Source organism: Suricata suricatta, chromosome 17 (assembly GCF_006229205.1).
Source record: "Suricata suricatta isolate VVHF042 chromosome 17, meerkat_22Aug2017_6uvM2_HiC, whole genome shotgun sequence".
NCBI lineage: Eukaryota > Metazoa > Chordata > Mammalia > Carnivora > Herpestidae > Suricata > Suricata suricatta.
The window spans coordinates 42,589,963-42,617,219 of NC_043716.1; the positions used below are offsets into that span (position 1 = coordinate 42,589,963).

The following is a 27,257-nucleotide window of genomic DNA, read 5'->3' on the forward strand; positions in this document are numbered from 1 at the left end:
GTTTTAACCTCATTGTGATCTCTGTAATTTGTTCCTCATTTTACAGCTGATGGAAGAGTTGAACCTAATAAACTAATGAATAAAGCTAAAGCTGTTACAGGTAAGAAGTTGATCTAAAAATGAGGTAGTAATGCTTTAAATTTTTTTTTAATGTTTATTTACTTGTGGGGAGGGGGAGAGGGAGACAGAGAATCAGAAGCAGGCCCCAGGCTCTGAGCCATCAGCACAGAACTGGATAAAGGGCTCCAACTTAGGAACCATTAGATCATGACCTGAGCTGAAGTCGGACACTTAACTGACTCAGCCACCCAGGCGCCCCTGCCTTTTTTTTTTTTTAACCCTCTGCCTATTTCTATCATAAGAATTACACACTGGAAATTAATTCTGTTCCTTTAGAAGTTTATGGTGTATATGGTTATTTTTCCCAAAAGGTTTAAGGGAAGTGAGCTTAATTCTAACCATATTGAATCTCTGCATTAACTGAAACGTATTATGGGTCTTGCATATTTCTGCCAAGTCTATAATATATGGGTAAAATATATGGAACATTTCAGCATTAGTAGGAATTTTCATATTTTTTTTTCTCTTTCCCCAAGGAGAGACAGTAGCTGTCAGAGACCTGGACAAGATACTAGGGAACATGGGCTTTGAAGACACCAAAGGAGATTTCAGAGAGATTAAAAGAAAACTTCCGGTTTATGGTGACTTATTTTAGATATAAAAAGTCTTTGAGGAAAGCTTGGTCTTGAGGGTTTATGTAAGAGCTATTCTGAAACCAGATTAATATTGTGATGATAAAAACCATGTAAAATCTTAGAAAAAAAATCTAGTTCTAGAGCAAGAACTAATCCTGTCTTCCATTTTCTGAATCTATATAGAATACAAAGCACTTGAGTAGATTGATTCCAAGACCATCTTTCACATCTGGGAATGTTCCGATGGAAAAGCAAATAAATGAAAGTCCCCTGTGTCCCCTTCCCACAGTTCCCTTCCGTTCCTCTATTCTGACCCAGCCCCGTGGTACTACTGAAACCTCTCCAGGCACCAGTAACTTGCCATTTGCTAGTTGCATTAGACATTATTCACCTTTTATTGGAGCTTTCTACTACGTTTTATATTGGTGATAATTCTGACCTTCTTGAAATCATGCTCTTTTGGCTTCTGGGGTTTGTTCCTGCTAACCTAGATCTTCTTATTTTTTTATTTCATTTTTTATACTCTGGGCAATCTCATTACTGTCTGTGGCTCAACCTGCCATCTACATTCTTATGGTTGTAAATCTGTATTTCTGTACAGCTTCAGACTGCTGTATCCAAATGCCTGCTAGACATTTCTACTTGGATATTCCACGGGACACTTCTTTTTCTCAACATATTTAGAACCGAATTGAGTATTTTCTTGTCCAGTCTCCCAGTCCTGTATTCTCAGTCTCATTTGTGCTGTCCCTGTCCATCTAGTCACCTAAGCTAGATATTGATTTTGATTCCCCCAATTCTTGTCACCCACTATCTGGATTATCACCTGATTTTTTAAGTTTTACCTTTATATAAACCTAAATTTAAAAATTACTGCACACAGATGGATGGATATATGACAAGCCACGGATAGTAAAATGTTCAATAGTAGAATCCAGATGGTGGGCATATGGGTGTTTATTGCACAGTTCTTTCAACTTTGCTCTATGTTTACAAATTTTCATAATAAACCATTGAAAAAATCCTATATATAAATCCATCAGTTTCACTCCCTGCTACCACTGCTCTGCTTTAGGTCCTTTCATTCCTGACTTAAGCTACTAAAATGGCTTCCACAAGGTAGACTTTAGAATGATCCATATAAGATGCAAATCTCATGACATGAGGCCTCAACTTAAAATCCTTTAATGGCTTTCAGTTAGGTACTTGGAAATGTTTCAAGTCCTTTTTATGGCCAACAAGTTCTTTCATTATCTAGGTTGCACTTATCTGTCCTGTCTAGTGTGTTACCCTCACTGACATTGAACTTTTATTCCAAGCATATATATATCATGCTTTTTGTCACATCTTTGTTTATACTTTCCCCGCTATTTCAGAGCTTCCCCATCCCCTTTGCTTGACTAACTCCTCACCATTGCTTATTCAAGGTGAGGGTCACTTTTTCTAGGAAGTTTTTTAAATACCCAGGCTCTATTTGATATCTCTTCTCTGTGTTTCCACAGTAACTGTATATATTTTTCATTACAATTGCCACATTGTATAAATGTATGTTTATTTGCCTGTCTTGTCACTTTAATGTGTCCTTAGAATAGGAAAGGTTATTCTGTATCTAGTACCTAGCAGAGTGTCTGGCCTATAAGTAAACACTCCATAAATGCTGAGTGAGAGATGATAGAGTAAATGAGTGAATCAGTGGATAATTCCTAAGGAAAATAAAAGCTGCCTTTGGTCGTGCCACTAGTATTTACTTCTAGTACATTGTAATCATTTATCTGCAGCAATTCTGAGTAACGGGGAGGATTAGAGTGTATTTGCCACAGACCAGAGCATATTTTTCCATGGGCCAGACTTATGGCTCAAGGGTCAAAGGGCAGCTTACTAAAATAGAATCAATGTCTTAAAACTAAAAATTAAGCAATTAAAGTAAGCCCAAATGGTGATGTGGAATAATGAAATTTAGCCTATTTCTGGTTTATTATTTTATAATTTTTTAAAGAATCTGCTTTGTATCTCAATTCTGCCTTATTTTATAGCTAAAGGGAAGACTGGTCTAAAAACATCGATGGATTCAGTACAAATTACAGGTCAGTGAGAAATTACTATAAATGTGAGAACCCAAATCTTTACACTAAATTATATTTTTTCTGATAAATATTTTACTGAAGTATGAAACACATAATTACTACATTCTATAATGTGTCCAGCTTAAGAATTGTTGCAAAGTGAACATACCTGTTTAACTACCACCTGGATCAAGAAATAAGCATTATCAATAATACAGAAGATCCACTATCGCACTTCACAGTCACATCCTCTGGACTCTCTGGAGGTAGCTGCATCCTTTACTCTAGGACCTCAGATTAGTTTCACCTGCCTTTGAATTAGTTTAAATGGAGTCATATGATCTGTGTTCCATGATGTCTAACTTCTTTCATTTAACATTATATTACATTATTCTCTGAGATTTGTCCATATTGTTGCACATGTAGCAGCAGTTTGTTCATTTTCATTGCTGCCTCTTATACAGTCGACCAAATTATAGTCAAGGAGATCTTTAGAGAACCTGCTGTGGTAGGTAAAATGATTTCTAGCTAGCTCATCGTACCTGAATTGCTGTGCGACATTCCACTCCATCAGTAGACCACAATATATGTGTCTAGTCTACCATCACAGGACATTTCTAGTTTGGAGCAGCTATGAAGAACTTACTGCTATGAATATTCTTGTATATGCCTTTTGGTGAACATATGTGCACAATTCTAGGCCATCTACCTAGAAATGAAATTGCTTTAAGATAGGATTGTGCGTACTTGATTAGATATTATCTGTCTGTTTTCTAAAGTAGTTGTACCATTTGACAAATCAACGATTGCTTTACATCCTTGCTAATTCTTGGTATTATCTCTCTTTCTTCTCCACTGTAGTCATTCTGGTGAGCATGCAGTAGTATTCCACTGTTACAGTTTGCCTTTCCCTAGTGATTAATGATGTTGAGCACCTTTTTCATGTTTACTGGTTATTTGGATTCCTCTTCTATAAAGTTCCTTTCATGTCTGTTGCCTATTTGTCTGCTTGGATGTCTGTGTTCTTCGTATTGGATTTTTTTTTTGAATAAACTTTGTATATGGCTTGAGGAAATGCCATTCTTCTTTTTTTAACGTTTATTCTTTTTTGAGAGACAGAATGTGCATGGGCAAGGGGGACGGGCAGAGAGAGGGAGACAGAATCCAAAGCAGACTCCAGGCTCTGAGCTAGCAGCATAGTGCCTGATGTGGGGCTCGAACTCATGAACTGTGAAATCATGACCTGAGCCAAAATCAGACGCTCAACTGACTGAGCCACCCAGGTGCCACTGTATTGGATTTAAAAAAATTTTTTTGTTTTCTAAATTTAAGTATATTTAGCATAAGGTGTTATATTAGTTTCAGCTGTACATTATAGTGATTCAACAGACCTATACATTACTCACTGCTCATCATGGTAATGTAATCATTAGTCCTTATTACCTATTTCACCCACACATACACACTACCCCCCATCTGCCTCCTGGTAATTATCAGTTTGTTCTCTGTACTTCAGAGTCTGTTCCTTAATTTCTCTCTCACTCTTTGTTTTCCTCTTTGTTTTGTTCCTTAAGAAAATTCCATATATGAGTGAAATCCTTTGATATTTGTCTCTGATTGACTTATTTCACTTAGCATTATAGTCTCTAACTCTATCCATGTTGTTGCAGATGGCAAGATTTCATTCCTTTTATGGCTGAATAATATATCATTGTATATGTGTGTGCACATATACACATATACATATATGTGTACACACACATACACAATATATACACAAAACACACACACTACATCTTCTTTATCCATTCATCAGCTGATGGACACTTGGGCTGCTTCTATAATTTAGTTATTGTAAATAATGCTGCAATAAACATAGAGGTACATGTATCCTTCTGAATTAGTGTTTTTGTATTCTTTGGGTAAATACCCAGTAATGTGGTTACTGGACCATATGGTAGTCTATTTTTGATTTTTGAGGAATCTCCATAATGTCTTCCATGGTGGCCGTACCAGTTGGCATTCCCACCAACAGTGCATGATGCATTCTTTCTCTTCACATCCTCACCAACACTGGTTTCCTGTGTTTTTGATTTTAGCCATTCTGACAGGTGTGAGGTAATATCTTATTGTAGTTTTGATTTGCATATCCCTGATGATCGGTGATATTGAGCATTTTTTCACATGTTGGTCATCTATATGTCTTCTTTGGAAATGTCTGTTCATGTCTTCTGTTCATTTTTTAATTGGTTTATTTGGGGTTTTTTGATGTTGACTCGTGTAAGTTCTTTATATATTTTGAATACTAACACTTTATTAGGTATGTAATTTGCTAACATCTTCTTCCATTCAATAGGTTATCTTTTAGTTTTGTTGATTGTTTCCTTTGCTGTGCAGAGCTTTTTATTTTGATGGGGTCTCAGTAGTTTACTTTTGCTTTTATTCCCCTTGCCTCAGGAGACATATCTAGAAAAAATGTTGCTACAGCCAATGTCAGAGAAATTACTGCCTGTGCTGTCTTCTAGATTTTTGTGGTATCAAGTCTCATATTTAGATCTTTAATCCATTTTAGTTTATTTTTGTGTGTGGTATAAGAAAGTGGTCCAGTTTCATTCTCTTGTATGTAGCTTTCCAGTTTTCCCAGCACCATTTGTTGAAGAGATTGTCTTTTTCCTATTGTAATAATTGTCAAAGATTAATTGTCCATATAACTGTGGATTATATGCCTAAATATGCTTTATATGCTTTCTACCCTTTTCTATTGATCTGTGTGGCTGCTTTTATACCAGTACCATATTGTTTTGATTGCTACAACTTTGTAGTATAACTTGAAATATGAAATTGTGATACTACCAGCTTTGTTCTTTTTCAAGATTGTTTTGGTTGTTTGGGGTCTTTTGAGGTTCCATATAAATTTTAGGACCATTTGTTATAGTTGTTACTGGTATTTTGATAGAGAACGCTTTCAATCTGTAGATTGCTTTGCATACTATGGACATTTAAACAATATTTGTTCGTCCAGTTCATGAGCATGGAACATCTTTCCATTTGCTTATGTCATCTTCAAATGTTTTCATCAATATTTTATAGTTTTCAATGTATGGGTCTTTCACCTCTGTTGTTTAATTTATTCCCAGGTAATTATTTTTAGTGCAATTGAAAATGGGGTTTTTTTAATTTCTCTTTCTGCTACTTCATTATTAATGTGTAGAAATGCAACAGATTTCTGTATAATGATTTTGTACCATATAACGGCTGAATTCATTTATCAGTTCTAGTAGTTTTTGGTGGAGACTTTAGAGTTTTGTATATATAGTATCAGGTCATCTGCAAATAGTGAAAGTTTTCTTTATTCTTTAATAATTTGGAACTAGTGGGGTGTGTTAAAGCCCTCAATTATTATATTGCTATCAATTTATTCCTTTATATCTATTAATAGTTGCTTTAATATACTTGGTGTTCCATGTTGGGTACATAAATATTTACAATTATTATACTTTCTTGTTGGATTGTTTCCTTTATCGTTATGTAGTGTCCTTCTTTTCTCTTGTTACAGCCATTGTTTTAAAGTCTATTTTTGTCCAATATAAGTATTGCTACCCCAGCTGTTTTTTTGCTGCTTCTATTTGCATGATAAATGTTTTTCCATCCCTTCACTTTTATAAATTTTTTAAAATATTGATTTATTATTGAGAGAGGGGGAAGCACAGAATCTGAAACAGGCTTTAGGCTCTGAGCTGTCAGCATAGAGCCCAATGTGGGGCTCGAACTCACAAACCACAAGATCATGACCTGAGCCAAAGTCAGACTCTTAACTGGCTGAGCCACTCAGGTGCCCCACTATTGCTTCACTTTTAATCTTTAGGTATGAAATGGTCTCTTGTGGGCAGCATATAGCTGGGTCTTGCTTTTTTATTCATTTCATGACCCCATGTATTTTGATTGGAGAATTTAGTTCATTTACATTCAAAATAATTATTGATCAGTATGTACTTACTGTTATTTTGTTACTTGTTCTATGATTGTTTTTGTGGTTCTTTGTTCCTTTCTTCTCTTGCTCTCTTTCCTTGTTGTTTGACGGCCGTTAGTGATATGCTTGAATATCTTTTTCTTTTATTTTTGCATATTATTACAGGTTTTTGATTTGTGGTTGCCATCAGGTTTATATATAATATTTTATGCATATAGCAGCCTATATTAGGTTCTGGCTGCTTACGTTTGAACCCATTCTAAAAACATGAAATGTCACCCCCCCATATACACATTTTATACGTATGATATTATAGTTTACATTTTTTAATTTTGTGAATTTCTTGACTGATTTTTATAGCTATAATTGATTTTACCTCTTTTGTGCTTTAATTTTCTATTTGTTTTATAAGTGAGTAATCTACCACTTTTGTTATGTTTGTATGCACCTGTGAAATTTTTTCCTTTCCTAATTTGATTTCTCCTGATTATGGCCCTTCCTTTTCAAATAATTCCTTTTAACATATCTTGTAAGACTGGGTTAGTGGTAAGGAATGTCTTACTTTGTTTGGGAAACTCTCTCTCTCCTTCTATTTTGAATGATAGCCTTGCTTGATTAAGTATTCTTGGTTGCAGGCTTTTTCCTTTCAGCACTTTGAATATATCATACTACTCCCTTCTGGCCTGTAAAGTTCTTCTGAAAAGCCAGCTGATAGACTTATGGAGTTTTCCTTGCATATAACTTTTTTATCTTGTTGCTTTTAAAGTTCTCTCGTTACCACTACTTTTTTCCATTTTAATTATTATGTATCTTGGTGCAGACTTCTTGGGTTTATTTGTTGGGGACTCTGGGTCTTCTGAATCTAGGTTTGTTTTGTCCCCCATTGGGGAATTTTTCAGCCATTATTTCTTCGAATAGATTTTCTGCCCCCCTCTCTTTCTCTTCTCCTTCTGGGGTCCCTATAATGCTAATGTTACTATATTTGATGGTGTCGCTGAGTCCCTTAACCTATTCTCAGTTTTTATTATTCTCTTTTCTCCCTCCTGTTCACCTTAGTTGCTTTCCATTACTGTTCTTTCAGTAATGATCTGTTCTTTTACTTCCTCTAGTCTACTATTTATTAATTCTAGTGTGTTTTTAATTTTAGTTAATGAGTTCTTCATCTGTGGTTCTTTTTTATATTTTCTAATCTTTTTTTGAAGTTCTTACTGTGGCCCTCTACTCTTTTCTCACATCCAGTAAGTATCTTCATGACCATTACTTTGAATTGTCTATCAGGTATATTGCTTATCTCTGTTTCACTTAGCTCTTTTGCTGTGATTTGGTCCTGTTCTTTCATTTGGGACATATGCCGTGGTTTCATTTTGTCTAACTCTCTATGTCTGTTTCTATGTATTGGGAAAGTCGTCTCTGTCTCTGCTCTTGAAAATAGTGGCTTTATGGAGAAGAAGCCCTGTAGTGTCCTGTAATGTAATGTGATGTTCACCAAAAACTAGCATTTCGGAGGTGTCTTCTCTGGGTGTTGCATGTCTTAGGGCTGTGGTTGAGCCACAGTTGCCATCAATCCAGTCATCTGCAATGGCCTTCTTTGCCTGTTCTGGACAAAGTTTGGTCCTTGCAATGTTAAAGGGCCACTCTGGAGCCACCTTGGGTTTGAGTTGTGTCAGACCAGATGCCTGCCCTCAGCCCATTTGCCAGAACTGTGGTCACACCAAACTTCAGGGTGCTCTCTTTGTGCTGCCCACTGTGAGATTTTCATTGGTGGGTGGAACTGGCAGTCAGAGGTCTGTACCCAGCCCACAGCTGGGAATATACTCAAACCGATGTGTGTGTGTGATTATATTCCCTCTCCCAGGGCAAGGGTCACTTTGGAGTGGTACTGGCCGGTATTGGAGCTGCTTGCTGCTTACAAAATGGGAGGCAACTAGTGCTGCTTTGGATGGACTCCCGCCCAGTGGGGCTGGTTAGGTGGGGCAGCCTGCAGGAGAATGCAGGGCTGGGGCGATCAGTGTTAGCAAGCTACATGTTCCAGCTGGTTCCTGCAGCTGTCTGGGTATCTAGACTGGGGTGGGAGGTAGGGGAGAGAAATGGTGCCTGCCAGGTCTTTTATTCTTGGAGAAGTCTCCTAAATATCCCTGTACCTGCAGAAGTTCTAAGGTTAGCAAATAAAACCCCTTTCTGTATCTCCCAGCCACTTTTCAAACTGCTGCTTCTATGCTGTATCTCTGCAAGGGTGTTTGTTATGCTGTCTCTTTAAAGATGGAGACTGTTTCGTTTGGCACTTCAGTTTTCCCAGAGCCAAGCCAATTGATTTTTAAAATTCCAGGTGTTAAGTTCCAGTGATTGTAAAAGTTAAAAAAAAAAAAAAAAGTTAACCCCTCTGGCTTTCAAAGCCAAATCTGATGGGGATTCGTCTTCACAGTACAGGTCACCCATATGCGGGGTGCCTGGTATGAGATCTCTTCCTCTCCCTTTTCCATGTTTGTGGTGTCCCTCCCATCTGTGGTTAGTTTTCCTGGGAGTCTGGTTCTAACCACGACTCCACCCACTCCTCTATCATTTTTTTCATTGTGGCCTCTTCTCTTCAATGAACTGTGGAAGGTCTGTTCGACAGTGTTCAGGTTGTTTTCTGGGTTAGTTACACTGATGTGGGTGTACCTAGGTGATCCATGAGACAAGTGAGTTTAGGATCCTCCTACTTTGCTATCTTTCCTGGAAATCCATATTGCATTTTTTATTTATCTTTTACCTGTAGTGTTTTTTTATGTGTTCTAGATACAAGTCCATTACAGGTTATATAAATTGTAAACATCTTACTGTATAGTTTGACTTTCCACTTGTATTTTATCTTCTTTTCTTTGATAGGGAAAAACTATTTTTAATTACATACTCAATCCTTAGGGTGTATTTCAAATTACACCCAAAAACACTTTTTTTCATTTATCAGTGAAAGACGTTAGAAATTAATGTAAAAAAAATCAGCATATGGCCACCAAATTTCCCTGAAAGTCACAGTCACATATAGAGTACATCCTAGAAAAGAGGAGGGGCAAGACAGGTTCTACCTACTTTCATGAGTTTCATCATGTATTGGACCTACTCCTGGGAGGAAAGAAAAGGCAACTTTTATATAAGAGTATGTTATTAAATGAGACATTTACTATACTTTTTCCTAAGAGCACCAGGTGGAGGACAACTGTTCTAAACTAGATCTAGGAAGTGGAATGTGGAGTCAATCCATCCTCCTCCCCTTAAGGGTTGTCTAATGACAAATGAGGTTTTTTTTAATGACTAAATAAAAACAAATGTCCCACACACTCTCTCCTCCCACCCAAAAATAAGGAAAAAGAAAAAAACCCTAAACAGCCCAGATTATTCTCCAGAATAATGGTTACTTTATGTATTTGGAGTAAGTGGGGTGTTAAAGTCTCCTACTATTAGTGTATTGCTATCAGTTTCTTCCTTTATATCTGTTAATTGTTGTTTATGTATTTGGTTACTTTCATGTTGGGTACATAAATCTTTGCAACTCCAGAGTAGATGGAACCTAGGAGTAGGTTTAACAACCCAAAGTAGTCTATTACAGAGTCATCACCAGCATGCCTTGCTTTTAAACAAAAAATATTTTTTAAATTTTTTAAAATGCTTTTTATTTATTTTTGAGAGACAGAGAGAGACAGTGCGAGCAGGGGAGGGTCAGAGAGAGAGGGAGATACAGCATCTGAAGCAGGCTCCAGATTCTAAGCTAGCTGTCAGCACAGAGCCTGATGCAGTGCTCGACCCCATGAACCATGAGATCATGACCTGAGCTGAAGCCGGACGCTTAATGTACTGAGCCACCCAGGCGCCCCAACAAATACTTTTGAAAAGACAGAATAAAAACCTAGTACTAATCACTTTTCTGACAATACACAATTACTCATTAACTAATAACTAAGTACACGACTAACTAATACTGAGAAGGGGACCTCACCTGTGGGGCCTATCTCACACGAGTATTGGGTGGGTGCAAGGCATTGGTCATTACCGCAAAAATGAAGTGTAATTTTTCATCTTTAGTTTGATTAAACATTGCTTTTAGGACAATGCTGACACCAGCAATGCACAAAGATGTTCATAGCAGCAGCTCTCCTTTGGTTCTGGAGGCTCCAGGGCAGCCAATATTGCCTCGTCACATACATTTTTTAAGCCTTTCTGTGAGTGCAGAACGTGCCACATACTTGACCACCTTCAGGTCATGGGCCACCTTTCACTTCACTTCGGCATCTCTGGAGTGATAGACTTCTGTTTGCTCTTGGCAAGTTTCTCAGTAGTAGAGGAGTCCTCTCTGAGATCAGTTTGGGTCCCAACAAGCAAGAAAGGACAGTGGTAAATTATCTCAGGCATCCACACTTCTTTTACATTTTCAAATGAGGATGGGGAGATCACTGAAAAACAGACTAGAAATACGTTTGTGGATAATCCGGCGGTCATAATCTGTCATAGTCCTCTTGTCCTGCGGTATCAGAACGTCCAAGAGTGTATGGTTCCCTATTGATTATAATGGTGACTGCATAGTTGTCACACACAATAGGTACATACTCAGATGGAAATGTGTTCGTTGTGTAAAATATCAGGAGACCGTTTTACCAACAGCACCATCACCTATAACAATGCACTTAGTTGTCTGCATTACTGAACAATTTTGTATCCGCTTTAAGTGTTTCAAATCCAGTGGTGATCTTGGCTTCTCTGCAGGGGCAATGGCAGTGCTGTGTGGTGTCTCTTTTTGTATTTTATCTTCTGATGAACAAAAGGTTCTCTTCCACATGTAGTTGAATTAGTCAGTCTTTTCTTTTATAGTTAGAATGTTTGGGAGCTTGTTTAAGAATCCTTCCATACACCAGGGTCATGAAAGCATTTCCTATTTTACCTTATGGGACCTTTGTAATTTTCCTTTCACATTTAGATCTATAATTTACTCAGAATTGGTTTTTCTATACGATGTAAGGTAAGAGTCCCTATTTTTTTTCTAAATGGATATTAACCATTTCTTGGCAAGCTGATCCTTTTCCTATGTTAATGTAAGGCTACCTTTTCCTAAATCAGAGATAATAAATGTGTTGCTGTATCTTGACTTTTTATTCTTTTTGTTCTTTGGTCTGCTTGTTGGGCCCTGCACCAGCATACCTACTATTTTAATGTAGATTTAATATATCTTGGTATCTGAAGCATAAATCCTCCAAATCTGTTTTACTTCTTTAAACTGTACTTGGCTATTCTTAGTGATGTCCTTTTTCTCATTAGAAATATTGGTTATTTGTGCTCTCTCTCTTTTTTCCTTTGTCAGTCTTAGTGCAAGTATGTGTCACTTTTGTTAGTCTTTCCAAAACCCAACTTTTGGCTGTATTGATTTTGTTTAAAGTTTACTTTTTATTTCAGTATTTTATGCTTTTGTCCTTATAATTTCTCTTCTCCATTTTGGGGGTTTAATTTGCTGTTGCTTTCTAACATTTTAAGATAGATCCTTGGATTATTGATCTTTTCATCTTTTTTATTATCTGCATTTAAGGCTGTGAGGTTCCCTCAGCACAACCTTACCATATCCTACAAGTTTTAATATGTAATATCATTATTTTTACTCAATTCAAAATATTCTAACTTCCATTGTGGTTTATTTTTTTGACATATGATTTATCTAGAGAGGCATTCTTTAATTTCCAAACTTATGGGAGTTTTCTAATACCTCTTGCTATTGATTTCTAGCTTAATTTCCATAACCTATATTAAGTTATTTGTATCGTCTTTAGTATTCTAATAACTTTTAAATTATATAAACCTTATTCAATGGTGAGATATTACTTTATAACTGTCATTATGGGAGCAGCTCTTTTACCAGTGTTACATACTGTTCATTCTCTGTGTCTGTAATTGACAGCTTATTTTTTAGCAGGTATCATTATGCCTTATTTCTCTTTAATAATTTGAAATTATGATATTTTTAAAAATGTCATCATTCTCCTTCTTTTGTTTTAAAAGAGAAGTTGACCTCAGTGACCTGGATAATGTCTTGCAAGATATGGGGACAGAGTCCTCACCAGAACACTCGGAGCTAGAGAAGTTACCTCCAATTAATTGTGGGCATTTCAAATATCAGAATAGTCTTCAAGAGAGTTAATATAGTCATCCAGGGAGTTATTCAGCCATTCCAAGTATCAAGTGGAATCTTGAGGGAATTATAATTCTAGCCTTAAATTTTTTTATTACTCCATGTTTATTCTAGATCACTTATAGGTTAGAGTTAAAAATATCCATAGTTTTAAAGATAATTATTTTTAATATTTAGGAATACATAAATTGCCATTTAAAAATACATCTAAATCAAGAGGCTCTTCAATCATCAGTCTTGCCATCCAGTCTAAGGAATATTGATAGTTGTTTTTCATTCCATCAGGATGCCTTCAGTTAAGACCTCTAGGAAACAGGAGGAGGATGAGGAGAGATGTAGAACTATACTAGTAGAGGGGAAAATGTGGGCCTGGAAAAAATAAAACATAAGGGAGTGTTTTTGCTTTGGCATGGTAAATATTAATAATTGTCTCTGGTGCTAAAAAATTGATAGATTTACCATATTAAGAATTTTGTTTACATTTTTTGTCTTATTATTTCTAGAAGATGCTAGGTAAATTTTAGGAGCAAATTATTTTATGTTCTGTATTTCTGAACTTGGATATTTGGTATTGTTTTAGCAAGTCTAGATATTTTCTCTATGACCTAAATTATGTGTTTCTTGTAGCTACAGCTAGTAGAAAAATATATAATAATAGGTTGCTGAGTAGTGCAGAAGATATAAAAGGTGAGTGAGATGCAAATGGAGATGTCAGATTGGGACTCTTGTGTTTTGCTTTTTGTTCTTATTAAATATTGCCCTGTGCCGTTCTCATATATATTTCCATAATTAGTTTTATACATGCTCATATTGATTAAATAATTTTCTGTTTTATTTTTTAAAGGTGCTCTAATATTTAGGTTTACCTAGATATTGGATGTGGAAATAATAAAATTTAGACCTAGGTATAAAAATTTAAAATAGTATATCTTGAAATGCAGTGAAAAAAATGAATTCTACTTGTATAAATGTTTATATTAAAAACTATTACATTTGCAGTTTTGCTGCTAAAATTAACCTGTGTGGTTCCTCAGCCTTACTTTGATGCACTGTGTTATGTAAGCTTATCTTCAGTATTGGATGTTTTGGATATAAATGAATAGATTAGTTTTAGTTCATTAATGTTTGTCTTTAAATATTTAAATGTCTTTGGCCTCTTTTTTATGATGACATTTATACCACAATGCATAAAAATTAATATTATATTTTTATTTTAATATCCTTATGTCTTTCTCTCTTGTAGAGTTGCGAGATGATGACCATGACCTTGATTCTGTTCTTGAAAACACGGCAATCATTCATACAGCTGAGGAACTCAATGATATTACTCCAGATATACCAGTTGATGGTGAGTGATTTAGATATAATTGTGCTTTCATGAAAGGGTTTTGCAGCTGTTATTTTTTATAGGACTTATGGAGCTGAAATAAGAATGAGGTTTTTCTCTCAATATATTAATATGAAGTTGATACTTTTTCACTATTCATTTATTCAACAAATATTTACTGAGCACTATATATCAGGTGGTGTGCTCAGCGCTAGAAATACAATGGCCACAAAATATAGACATAGTCCTTGACCCAAGGAACTTAGTGTCTAGTGTATGACAATTCTTAACATTCTAGATGAAGCTGAGAATGTTGCTGGAGCCTCAGTCAGGTCAGTAGCTTTCACAGGAACAAGGGCTATAGGGTTTCAGCCAATGTATATGACATTTTTCCTACTTTTATGTGGGCATGGATCATCTTATCCTCGATTCAATGACGATTCAATGTCAGTATTATATGTATTAAATAAAACATTAGTTAGGATCGAAGTATGATGAATCACAAAGTACTCCCCACTTTAAATAAACCAAAAGAGCACAATCCAATGAGGTCAAGTAATATCACCTAGAAACATTTTACTGAATACTGCCTCTTACATGTAAATATGTTTTTTTCATATGATTCATATACTATTTAGTTATGTCTTTGCCATGGGTTTTATACCCTTCTAATAGGGATTTTCCCCCAAAAAGATAATTTTTATTAAGTCATTCTTCAATTTTCTCGTACTATGTGTACCAATGAAAACATGTAGTTAGTTTTTTATTTGCTTATTTATGCTTTTAAGTTTCCCTAGGATATCAGGAAAAAATAGTTAAGTGGGGCTATCAATAATTGCCAGAGAAGGTAATTTTTAGCTTCAGAAACTCACTTGGGGTTGTCAGATAAAAGGCAGAATAAGAGCCACCAACAACCTCTCTCCTCCATAAGAGCAATGAGAAGACTGGCAAAAATTGTCAAAATTAACAGTCTTACAACTGGGAAATAAACTAGAGGTTTGCTGCAATCTGGGGAGGATTTAAGGAAAAAAGACTGAATCTCAGTAAGAGTAGTGAGCTTTGTGATAGTTTAACTTGCTCTGTTCCCGTCCTCTGTCTCACGGCTCCATAATAGCCTTGAAAAACAAAATTCTGTATTTTCAGTGAAAATTAGTAGCCTGGAAGTCCCTGGAAGGAGCAGAGGGGAACTGGAGCTCTTTCAAAGCCTTATTCTCTATGAGTTGTCATTATTTGGTCTGTTTGGTGGTTCCTTGGACCATGACTTTATTATCTGTCTCCCTTTATGTAGGGCTTAATAAATATGTAATTAATGAGTATGTAAAGACGAGTCAAGAGATAAACTGAAATGAGCAGAAAAGAATAAGAAAAAATAATTATTATTTGTAGTAATAAAGAACTAATAGCAATTACTGCATTGGCAGAGTAATAACTAGTTAGCAGCCATACTGAAATGGGCAAAGTGATTAAAAGGAAGAGGAGAAAGTATGTTAGTAAGAGACATGAAATGAGAATTATGGCCTTTAGTTCATTTACTCTTGGTGCCTGCATGAGTTTTGTGTCCCTGCCAGAACTAGGGTGAATGCAGAGAGCGTGAACTGTCCTGCACAGTTTATGAACTAGTGTGGCATCATAAAACGTTTTTCCTAGACTCTGAGTCCATTTTGCAAATACAAATTGAATCCCAGAAAACCTGAAATTTAAAATTGAAAATGGACTCAAATAAAATAGTGGAAATACTGGACTCTGCCTTAAGTTTTTTCACAGTATAGGTACTTCATACTTTCATTCTAAAGCTCTATCTTTTTCTGGATCCCAATGAGGTCTTTTTTTTTTTTTTTTTTTTTTTACAGCTAATGGGAACTTTGGTGTTGGTATCTTAATGGATGGAATGGATGGAATAAAAGCCAAAACAGTTAAATCTTACTCTTAGTTGTTATTCTATTACCTTCTACTAGAAATCTAAGAACCAAATTATTTCTACTCAATTACAATATAATGCTCTTTCCACATCTTATAAAATTGTTATGTATAAATAACTATAGTTAGATATAGATTACCAGAACTTTTAGCAATAAAACTTCAGTGCTCTTTTTTGTTTCCCGAGTCATTATCTAAAGGCTTTGCCAAGGGGCGCCTGGGTGGCTCAGTCAGTTAAGTGTCTGATTTCAGCTCAGGTCATGATCTCGCGGTTGGCGGGTTTGAGCCCCGTCGTGTCAGTCTCTGTGCTGACTGCTAGATCAGAACTTGGAGCCTGTCTTCAGATTCTGTGTCTCCTTCTCTCTCTGACCCTCCCCTGCTCACGCTTCTCTCTCTCTCTCTCTCTCTCAAAAATAAAACATTAAACATTTTTTAAAAAATAAATAAAGGCTTTGCCAATAATTAGTGTATCTTCTTTTATGGTGGAAAGCTAAATTTCAGTTTAACACAGTAAAAAGTGAAAGAAAGTTTTGGTAAACCTACAGATGATCTCAAAATAAAGCAATAAAAGTGCTGATAAAACTATTTAGATCACCAATCTGTATTATTCTAATTTACTGCAAAGTTTATACTCATAATTGCATGCTCTGTTGCCCTGCCTATCATTCAGAAATTATACTAGAATTAATGAGAAACCTTCTCTCTAAGCCCAAAAGCCTATTTGTCTCTTTTCATTCATCAGTTAGCTGTAATGATACAAAGGCACTGTTTTTTTTTTAATTATGTGGAATCATGACCTCATTCACAATAATACCAAAGTCTCCATTCTTTTGCTTTGAAGGAGAGGTTGATGTCAATGACATGAGGAAAGTTCCCAGAAACATGGGGATAAAATTCAAAGATAAGAAACACGAGGAGTTGGTGAACAGTCTGCCAGTGGATGGTGAGAATTTCCCTAACAATTCTATTTCACATCTAAGTCAAAAAGGAAGATTGTCCAAAAAAAAAAAGTCTCTTAGAAGGTAATTATTGTTTTATCTTAAGAAGAAATACCACTGTGTCATCTCATTTTTAGTTTGAAATGAGGTGGCTGTAGACAGAAATCCTGCAACCATGGATGAGAAATGCTGGCTATTATTCTTGAATACACTGTGAGTCTGAAAATTTTAAGTGAGAAGAGGAAATGGCATTGAAAAGTATTCAGTGGAAATCAATGAGAAATTACAAAGAATAAATGGATGGGAAGCCAAGAAGTTCTTCCTGCTAGAGGCCCAGCAATAACTGCCTCAGGTGCCAGCGAGGGAAGAGTGGCTTATTTTCTCCACTTCATATATTTTTAAAAACTATTGAGAATATATTTCTACTTTACAGAAATGTAAACTCCGACTTTGTGAAATGATGGCTTCTCTGTTGCCTTATAATGAATTTTGGTGAGGTTTTGATTTTTATGCTTCTTAAGCTGATAGAAAGATCTATCAGAATAGGCTGATGGTTGGCACAGAGCCCTTTTTTTAAAATTTTTATTTATTTATTTATTTATTTTAGTTTAGTTTAAATTGAGGTATAGGGGCGCCTGGGTGGCTCAGTCGGTTAGGCCTCCAACTTCGGCTCAGGTCAGATCTCACATTCGTGGGTTCGAGCCCTGCGTCAGGCTCTGTGCTGACAGCTAGCTCAGAGCCTGGAGCCTGCTTTTGGTTCTGTGTCTCCTTCTCTCTCTCTGCCCCTCCTCCTCTCATGCTCTGTCTCTCTCTGTATCAAAAATAAATAAAACATTAAAAAAAATTTTAATTGAAGTATAGCTGACATATAGCATTAGTTTTGTGTGTACAACATAGTGGTTCAACAGCTACACACATTACAAAACACCATGGTAAGTGTAGTTGCCTTCTGCCTTCATAGTTATTACATTATTGACTCTATTCCCTATTCTATACTTTTCATTGCTCTGACTTATTTTCTTTATAACTGGAAGTTTGTACCTCTTTTTTTTAAGTTTTTTTTTTTACATTTATTTATTTTTGAGAGACAGAGACAGATCATGAGCAGGGGAGGGGCAGAGAGAGAGGGACACACAGAATCGGAAGCAGGGTCCAGGCTCTGAGTTGTCAGCACAGAGCTGGACTCTGGGCTCGAACCCACGAGCTGTGAGATCATGACCTGAGCCGAAGTTGGATGTTCAACCGACTGAGCCACCCAGGCGCCCCTACTGAGCCACCCAGGCACCCCTGAAGTTTGTACCTCTTAATTTTCTTTGCCTGTTTCACCTATCTCCCCATCCCCTGCTTCCAACCTCTACTTTGGTAACCACATGTTCTCTTTATTTATGAGTCTATTCTTACTGGTTTGTTTTGCTTTTTAGATTCCACAAGTAAGCAAGATCATATGGTATTTGTATTTCTCTGTCTCAATTATTTCACATATCATACTAGCCTCCAGGTCCATCCATGTTGTCATTAGTGGCAAGATTTCATTCTTTTTTATGGCTGAGTAGTATTCTATTATGTATATGTATACCGCATCTTCTTAGTTCATTCACCAGTTAATGGTACCTAGGTTGTTTCCTAGGCTATTGTAAGTAATGCTGCAGCAAACATAATGGCATAGTATCTTGTCAAATTAGCATTTCCATTTTTTTCTTGTAAATGCCCAGAGTGGAATTATTAGATCATATGGTACTTCTATTTTTAGTTTTTTGAGGAACCTCCCTACTATTTTGTGGAGTGGCTGTACCAATATACATTCCCACCAATAGTGCACAATAGGCTCACCTTTCTCCTCATCTTCACCAACACTTAGTATTTTTCTTTTTTTTCTTTTTACATTTATTTGTTTTTGAGAGATAGAGCACAAGTGGGGAAGGGGCCTAGAGAGAGGGGGGCCAGAATCTGAAGCAGGCTCCAGGCTCTGAGCTGTCAGCACAGAGCCCGACACAGGACTTGAATCTACAGGCTGCGAGATCATGACCTGAGCCAAAGTCGGGCGCTCAACTGACTGAGCCACCCAGGAGCCCCATTATTTTTCTTTTTGATACTAGCTATTCTGATTGGTGTGAGGTGATATCTCATTATGGTTTTGATTTGCATTTTCCTGATGACTAGTGATGCTAAGAATCTTTTCACATGTCTGTTGGCCATCTAGATGTCTTCTTTGGGAAAGTGTCTATTCAGTTTCTCTGCCCATTTTTAAATTCGATTATTTGTGGTTTTTTGGTGTTTAGTTGTATGAGTTCTTTATGTATTTTGGATTTTAACCCCTTACTGGATATATCATTTGTAAATATCTTCTCCCATTCAGTAGTTGTCTTTTTGTTTTGTTGATAGTTTCCTTTGCTATGCAATAAAGGCCTTTAAAGATGAAAATATACATAAGATATTAAATTTTGATACTTGCCACCTTTCAGATATTTTGATAGCATATTTATGCTTCTTTTAATTTGCCCATACTTTTGCAGACAATGTATGTCATATCTTGGGGGATGGAGTTCCATAATTTATTGAAAAGTTTATGATTTGTGGCAAAGAAGAAAATAAGTCTAGTCTGAAAAGTGATTAATAAACAAAAATTAGTAAAGGTTAAGGAAATTTAATCAGAAAAAGAAAATTTTCTCTGGGTATCAACAGAAAAATCATGCTTCGTGGATGGAAGTATTAAATTTGTTATCCCCACTAGTGTATTTTACTGAGTGGCTCACCAATTTCCTTTACAGATTTGGGCTCTATGGACTGACCAAGGGAAGAGATTTTGTTCTAACTCTTTTAGAGAACATCTTTTAAATATTTGAGCAATTTATTTAGCTATGGTTTTTGTGCTAAAACTGAAAACTATATTATACACAGTTTAATAGTTTTGGTCACGTTTAAGAGTGACTACATTTTGGTCTTATTTCTCTCAATTTCCTAAGGGGTGAAGATGATTGATATCAACAAATTGTACATTGTTCTGGACAACATGAGGTTGAATCTCACAGATAAGGAACTTAAAAATCTGAGACAGAATTTACAAATTAATGCTAAGCATTTAATATAGCATTGAACCACTTGGAAAGTCTTGGGCTTATGAAGCGATGGAAAGACTCTTGAAAGCTACTAATTTGGCACTAAGAAGGCATTTTAAAAACTCACAGAAAAACACATCTTTAAATAGAAACTAAAAACTTATGTTAAGTTTATTATATCAACAGCTCCTTTCACTGTGAATCATAAGCAATGCTGAGGTTTCCAAAGGCCACAAAAGACCAGAGAAGAGTCAGGGGGATAGGGAGAGTGGAAAGATAATGAAAAAGATCTTAAATTTTAAAAATCAGCTCTAGGTCTATACCACAGACATTGAAGTGAAGGATTGGCAATTTCTCAGTGGAAATGACCTGGGAGTTCAGGAAAATGAGAACAGCTCCTGGTTCCTGTCTGGAGCAATGAGATCTGTGACCTCCTCGCTCTAAGGTGCTAAAATATTTAGGCGCGTTTTGCTGTCTCAGGCTGTCCCAAGATAAGGTCAAAGGGAACTGATTCTAGTTTTACCCTTCCTATTAAATTTTTCCAAGTAATTAGAAAAGTCAAATGAGTCTTGATATTCCTATTTAAAATGTTAAATGATAATATGAAGACATAAATTATACTTTCTCTTTTTAAAATATCATTAGTACAGGCTAATTAAATTAGTAACACACAGAAACAAATGTATTTTTAATATTGTGGAAATATTCCATTTTTCGTATTTCCCATTCCTATTGCTTTCCTAAGGTGGGAAGGTTCATGTGAATAATTTGGACAGCATTCTGGGGGAAATGAGGATTAAGCTTCCAGAAAAGGAACAGAAAAAACAGACAGGAAACCTGCTACTTAATGGTAAGTATTTTAGAAATAACTGTGTCTTTGAAGGGAGTTTATATGCATATGAGAATTCATAAAGCTTAGTAACACTGGCACTCAGAAGATATTTTGCGGATCTTAAGCAAGGATTAATTCCTAATGTAAAAGTCCTATTTCTTCATGTTTATAAATCCCAGGTAGCAGAATGAAGTTCTGTCTGTAGTTCATTGTTTCATTTAACACTCTAAAAATACTTCCTTTCCCCCATCACACCTATATCCTCACAATGTTCAGATTTCTATCTTTAGACCAATTGTGTCGCTCTAAATATTGTGTGTTAGAAGTTCTATAGGATATTTCTTTTTTTTAAGTTTATTTATTCTTGAGAAAGAGACAGAAAGAGAGCAGGGGAAGGGCAGAGAGAGAGAGAGAGAGAGGGAATCCCAAGCAGGCTCTGCACTGTCAGCACAGAGCCCGACACAAGGCTCGATTCCATAAACCATGAGATCATGACCTGAGCTGAGATCACGAGTCAGACTAACCAACTGAGCCCTCCAGGTGCCACATAGGACATTTCTAGGACTGTCTCAGACATCATAGATTTTGTCAGAAACTGAATTCATAGTTTTCATTGTGGTATTTGACCAAAACACCCACATGGGGCTTTTAGAAATATGTTGGCCCATTTGGTTGTTAATAATGAGGATTAATAATAATAATCACTTGGTGATTATAACAGTGGATGCTATTGGCACTATATTCCCTGAGTGTCGGGGATACTGAGTGCTGTGCACTTCATTGAGCTTTTCAACACAGTGAAGAATTAGTCCTCAAGAGGATGTCAGTGGCTCCTCCAGTAGCTGAGAAACTCTAGCTCCTGTCCTCATACCCTCTCACAATTATGGTACTGTCGTTATTACCGTAGTCATATAAGCTAAAATCCTTGCTCTGACCTAACTAGTTGTGTTACAGATGAGTACCACTCTTCCCTTTTATAAAATGTGAGCTTCTTTTGTCAGTGACCATGCCGGAACCTTCATTGTGAATCTTTCTTCCCTGACCCAGCAGAGTATCTTTTACCTATTAGCTATGTCATAAATATTTAATTAATGGATAGAATAAATGAAAGGAGTTTCTACCCCAGGTGAGAGAAACAAATAAAAAGAATGGCAATTGTGGGTAGTGATAATACAATATTGACAGATGCCTCAAATATTTGCTGACTTTTGTACTTAATTAAACCCTTCATAATAATCTTATACCAACTGTTTTTTAGTACTGAGACCCTCTCATAGTTGTTTTTTTTTTTTAATTTTGGCTACCAGAATTTTTTTTTAGTGTTTATTTATTTTTGAGACAGAGACAGAACATGAACGAGGAGGGGCAGAGAGAGAGGGAGATACAGAACCTGAAGCAGGTTCCAGGTTCTGAGCTGTCGGCACACAGCCTGACGTGAGGCTTGAACTCACAAACCGAGACATCATGACCTGAGCTGAAGTCAGATGCTTAACGGACTGAGCCACCCAGGCGCCCCAGAGACCCTCTCAAAGTTATCCCAAACAGAATCAATTGTCTTCTGACATTATAGGAAGTACTGCTATTTTGTTTGTATTTAGGAACTTGTGTTCCCAGGGAAGGCTGTTTATTTTTAAATTTTTATTTATTTAGTTTGAGAGAGAGAGCATAACGAGAGGGGCAGAGAAAAAGGGAGAGAGAGCATTCCAAACAGGTGCATGCTGTCAGCACAGAGCCTAATGTGGGGCTCGATCCCACAACCCTGAGATCATGACCTGAGCCGAGATGAAGAGTCAGACGTTTAATGGACTGAGCCACCCAGGTGCCCTGCTCAGGAAAGTTTGTAATCTATTGCAGTCTATTCCATTCTCAATGACATGGTAGAAAGATAGTTTCATATACAGTGCAGAGATAGAGACAGACTTCTCTTTACTTCCTTCTAATTTCTTCTTTGTCATCTCCCCATTCTACCCCTATGTCCTCTTCTGAGCCACTGAATATCCCTTTTTGGGTCATAATTTATTTTATTGGGCCAATTACAATTTCATTATAGTTAGTAGAGTTATCAAAGGATTTTGTGAATACCCAGAACACTCTGAAAAGAAACCCTGTATCTTTTAGCTATCACCTTTTTTTAAAAATAGTTTATTGTCAAATTGGTTTCCATATAACACCCAGTGCTCTTCCCCACAAGTGCCCTCCTCCATCACCACCACCTCTTTTCCCCCTCTCCCTTCAACCCTCAGTTCGTTTTCAGTATTCAATAGTCTCTCAAGTTTTGTGTCCCTCTCTCTCCCCAACTCTCTTTCCCTCTTCCGCTCCCCATGGTCCTCCATTAGGCTTCTTCTGTTCTCCTGTTAGACCTATGAGTGCAAACATATGGTATCTGTCCTTCTCTGCCTGACTTATTTCGCTTAGCATGACACCCTCGAGGTCCATCCACTTTGCTACAAATGGCCATATTTCATTCTTTCTCATTGCCATGTAATACTCCATTGTATATATATCACATCTTCTTAACTCATCAGTTGATGGACATTTAGGCTCTTTCCATGATTTGGCTATTGTAGAAAGTGCTGCTATGAACATTGGGGTACATGTGCTCCTATGCATCAGCACTTCTGTATCTCTTGGGTAAATCCCTAGCAGTGCTATTGCTGGGTCATAGGGGAGCTTGCTCTCCCCACCACCCTCCAAGCCCTAGGCAACTACTAATCTTTATAGATTTACCTATTCTGAACATTTCATATAAATGGGATAGCATATAGTTCTGATTAGCTTCTTTCACTTTGTATGATGTTTTCAGGCTCATCCATATTGTAGCATGTATCAGTATTCCATTCTTCCTTTTTCCCAACTTATGTATTGTGGTAAAATGCACGTAACATAAAATTTACTATCTTCACCATTTTTAAGTGTCCAGTATTAAGCACCTCCACATTTTGTGTGACTACCACCATCCATCTCCAGAATTCTTTTCATTTTGTAAAATTAAAATTCTATAGCCATTAAACAAAACCTTCCCATTCTCCCCTCCCCTGAGCCCCGGACGACCACCATTCTACTTTCTGTCTTTATGATTTTAACTAATCTAAAGACCTTACATAAGTGGAATCATGCAGTATCTATTTTCATGACCAGTTTATTTTTACTTACACTAATGTCCTCATGTTTCATCCAGGTTGTAACATATCTCAAAATTTCCTTCCTCCTTAAAGCTGAATAATATTCTACTATATGTATACATAGTCATTCATCTATCAGTGAATACTTGAGCTGCTTCCACATTTTAGTTATTGTAAATAATGTTCTGTGAACATGGGCATGCCATTTCATTCCTTTTTGTTGTCAAATAATATATTCTGTTGTATGTGTATATATTTTTTTTATTCACTCATCGTTTGATAGGTGTCTGGGTTCTTTCCCCCTTTTGGCTATAATGAGCATTTCCAAACCTATACAAATTAGGAAGAATAATGTAATGAATGATAAAGGATAAAGAATAATATAATGAACCTAGATTCAACAATTACAAAAATTCATCTCACTTGATTCTTATTTATTCTTTATATTTCTGGCTGAAATATTTCAAAGCAAACCCCATTTCATTGAGTCCCTACATACTTCAGTATGCATCTCTTAAAAATATGGGCCTTTTAAAAAATATAACTGCTATACCATTATACAGTTTATTTTTAATTTCCCTTCTTTAAAATATTTTTTACAGTGAGCTTGTTCAAATAAAGAACCAAACAAGCTTTACATACTGATCTATTATGACGCTTAAAACTCAGGTACTCTACATCTGTTCCTCTACCCTCTTCCTTTTTTCCGTTAGGCACTGATTTTTTTTTTCTTAAGAAACTCTGTTGCCAATTGTCTTGTAGAATTTCCCATATATTAAAAAAAATCCCATACACTAAATTTGCCTGTTTTTGTTTGTTTTCTCATCTCCCTTGTTCCTCTATTGTCCATATTCCTCATAAACCAGGAGTCAGCTCTAATGGCTTAATTGTTTTCAATTTCACCATTTTTTGAGAGTAATGTGCATTTCACATTGCATTCCATCAGGAAATACGGATCTAGTTTGTCTTTTTGAAAATAGTTAAACAGTTGTCCCAAGTCATTTATTTTAAAGTCTTCACCACTCCCTTCAATTTGAGATGCCATCCTAACTATGTACTTGATTTCCATGTGTACTTTCCTATTTTGAGAATTTACATTCTGTTCTATTGGTCTGCTTGTACATGGTCTAAATTATGTTGACTGTAACAGCTTTATAATCTTTTAATATTCATAGATCTAACCCCTCACTCCTCAGCCCTTGTACACACACACACACACACACACACACACACACACGCTCTCTTCTCCCCCTGCCCAGTTTTGACTGTTCTTTGTAGAAACATCTTTTTTCTGTGACTTTTAGTAAGAGAGTATTTGTCTTTTTTTTTTTCATTTCCCATTTGCTGTGTAACATGTTTCCTACTGAGAAGATTGATTTCTTAGGGTTTGAAAACTACTTATATTATGAGAGGATTTATCACACATACATGTTTACTATTGAGCCAAGTTTAAATCTCAATATAATGAAGAAATATGAAAGCATATGGTGTACCATTGTTTGTTTTCTTTAAATTTAACATCAAGGGGTGCCTGGGTGGCTCAGTCAGTTAAGCATCCGGCTTCAGCTCAGGTCATGATCTCACAATTGTGAGTTTGAGCCCCGCGTCGGGCTCTGTGCTGACAACTAGCTCAGAGCCTGGAGCCTGCTTTGGATTCTATATCTTCCTCTCTCTCTGGCCCTCCCCTGCTCACACTGTCTCTCTCTCAAAAATAAATAGAAACATTAAAAAAAGATAAAATAAATTTAACATCAAAATCTTCCACATTCAACGTAGATCTGCGTTATCATGAGTCACAGTTAGACTCTGTGGTGATGTACCCACTTGACTGTAGCTCAGGCCTCCATGGGTGCCGATGATGCCATGTGTACGGTGGGCACCTGTAAGAGTGCCCCGCAGACACCGTGAACTGCCTACTAGGAAGCTTAGGAGAGACACAGCACCTCTACTTGTCCCAAAGGACTTGCCTGCAGCCGTAGGTTGACTAGTGGGTAGAGGGTGAATTCCGTGTGGTTCACGGTCCCTTTCATACTCCCCTGCAGCTTCGTGTTTCCTTCCTCCCTCCTACCTCTTTCCCCCTTCTTTTCATTTCTATATGTTTTTCTTTTTCGGCTATCTTGGGTCATTTTGTATTGTTTCCTATTTCCTGCAGATGCAGATACTTTCTAGCTTGTTTTTCATTGCTTTACACATAAGAAGCATAGTAGTTTTATAATTTGTGCCTGATAATTTCTGAAACTGAAGTTTTTGTGAGCATATTGCTGCTGCCTATTATTTCTGCTTATTCCCTCTCAGATAACTTGTTTCATTCTACGTTCGATTCTTTTGTGTGTGAGCTATTTTGCTTGGAAAATTATTGAAAGAAACCTTTGAGACTAAGGAAGGAAGCACATTCCTAGGGAATACTTGCCTTCGCTTCTGCCGGGCACTTGGACAGAAGCACCCACACTCCATGAGGTCATCAGCATTTAGTTCAGCTTCAGATGGAGCAAACATCATTAGAACACAAACATAACAGTGCTCTGCTTACCTCCCTAGGCTCCTACTTTTCATTAGATTTTGCACTAGTAACTTACTCTCTTATCACCCCTTTAGTACTTCTGAGGAGATACTTTTTACATTTTATCCAAGATTTCAGTTTCCAGAAAGAAGGTTGGTCTGAATAACATAGTCCTCTACAGAAATGGAAACAGAACTTGATTACAGATTTTTGTCAGGAGTTGAGGCATCTAATCTGGGAGCTCAGGGGGGAAAAAAAACGCACATGGTCACCCACAGTTTGATTTGACCATTTGCTGTAAAAGATTTAAAAATTGCTCAATCACCTAGATGGTTTCTATTATAATTCTAACATCCTTATTGACCCCCTTGATATATATGAATAGACTATATTAAATCTTGGTCTTCCTCATGAGACTGATAATGCACTATAAGTAATACCAGTGGTCACATTTAGGAATCAATAACTTTTTCCCATATTCTCCTCTTTTCACAAGGAGAGATTATTGATGTCGACAAAGTGGATACCCCTTTGCAGTATATGGGGATGAAGCTTTCAGGAGAGGAAACTGATGGTCTGACACATGATCTACCAGTGGATGGTGAGTATTCAGGATATATTTGAATTGGTTAGTATGAACTTGTATAAAAGAATCCCTGAAAACTCTAATTTGGCATTAAGAAGATGGA

At 36.6% G+C, this 27,257-nt stretch overlaps 1 protein-coding gene and 1 pseudogene across 1 annotated transcript in view; one reads left to right on the forward strand and one right to left on the reverse strand.

Moving 5' to 3' along the window:
* The window catches only part of LOC115281646, a 138,891-nt gene that overhangs the window by 13,060 nt on the left and 98,574 nt on the right, over positions 1-27,257 (forward strand). The window contains exons 7-13 of the mRNA XM_029927064.1: positions 47-100; positions 597-701; positions 2,729-2,779; positions 14,120-14,224; positions 16,962-17,063; positions 20,860-20,964; positions 27,065-27,169. Coding sequence (XP_029782924.1) covers positions 47-100; positions 597-701; positions 2,729-2,779; positions 14,120-14,224; positions 16,962-17,063; positions 20,860-20,964; positions 27,065-27,169 — 627 coding nt within the window. The remainder of the gene's footprint in view (positions 1-46; positions 101-596; positions 702-2,728; positions 2,780-14,119; positions 14,225-16,961; positions 17,064-20,859; positions 20,965-27,064; positions 27,170-27,257) is intronic.
* Positions 4,802-11,400, reverse strand: LOC115282115 (annotated as a pseudogene).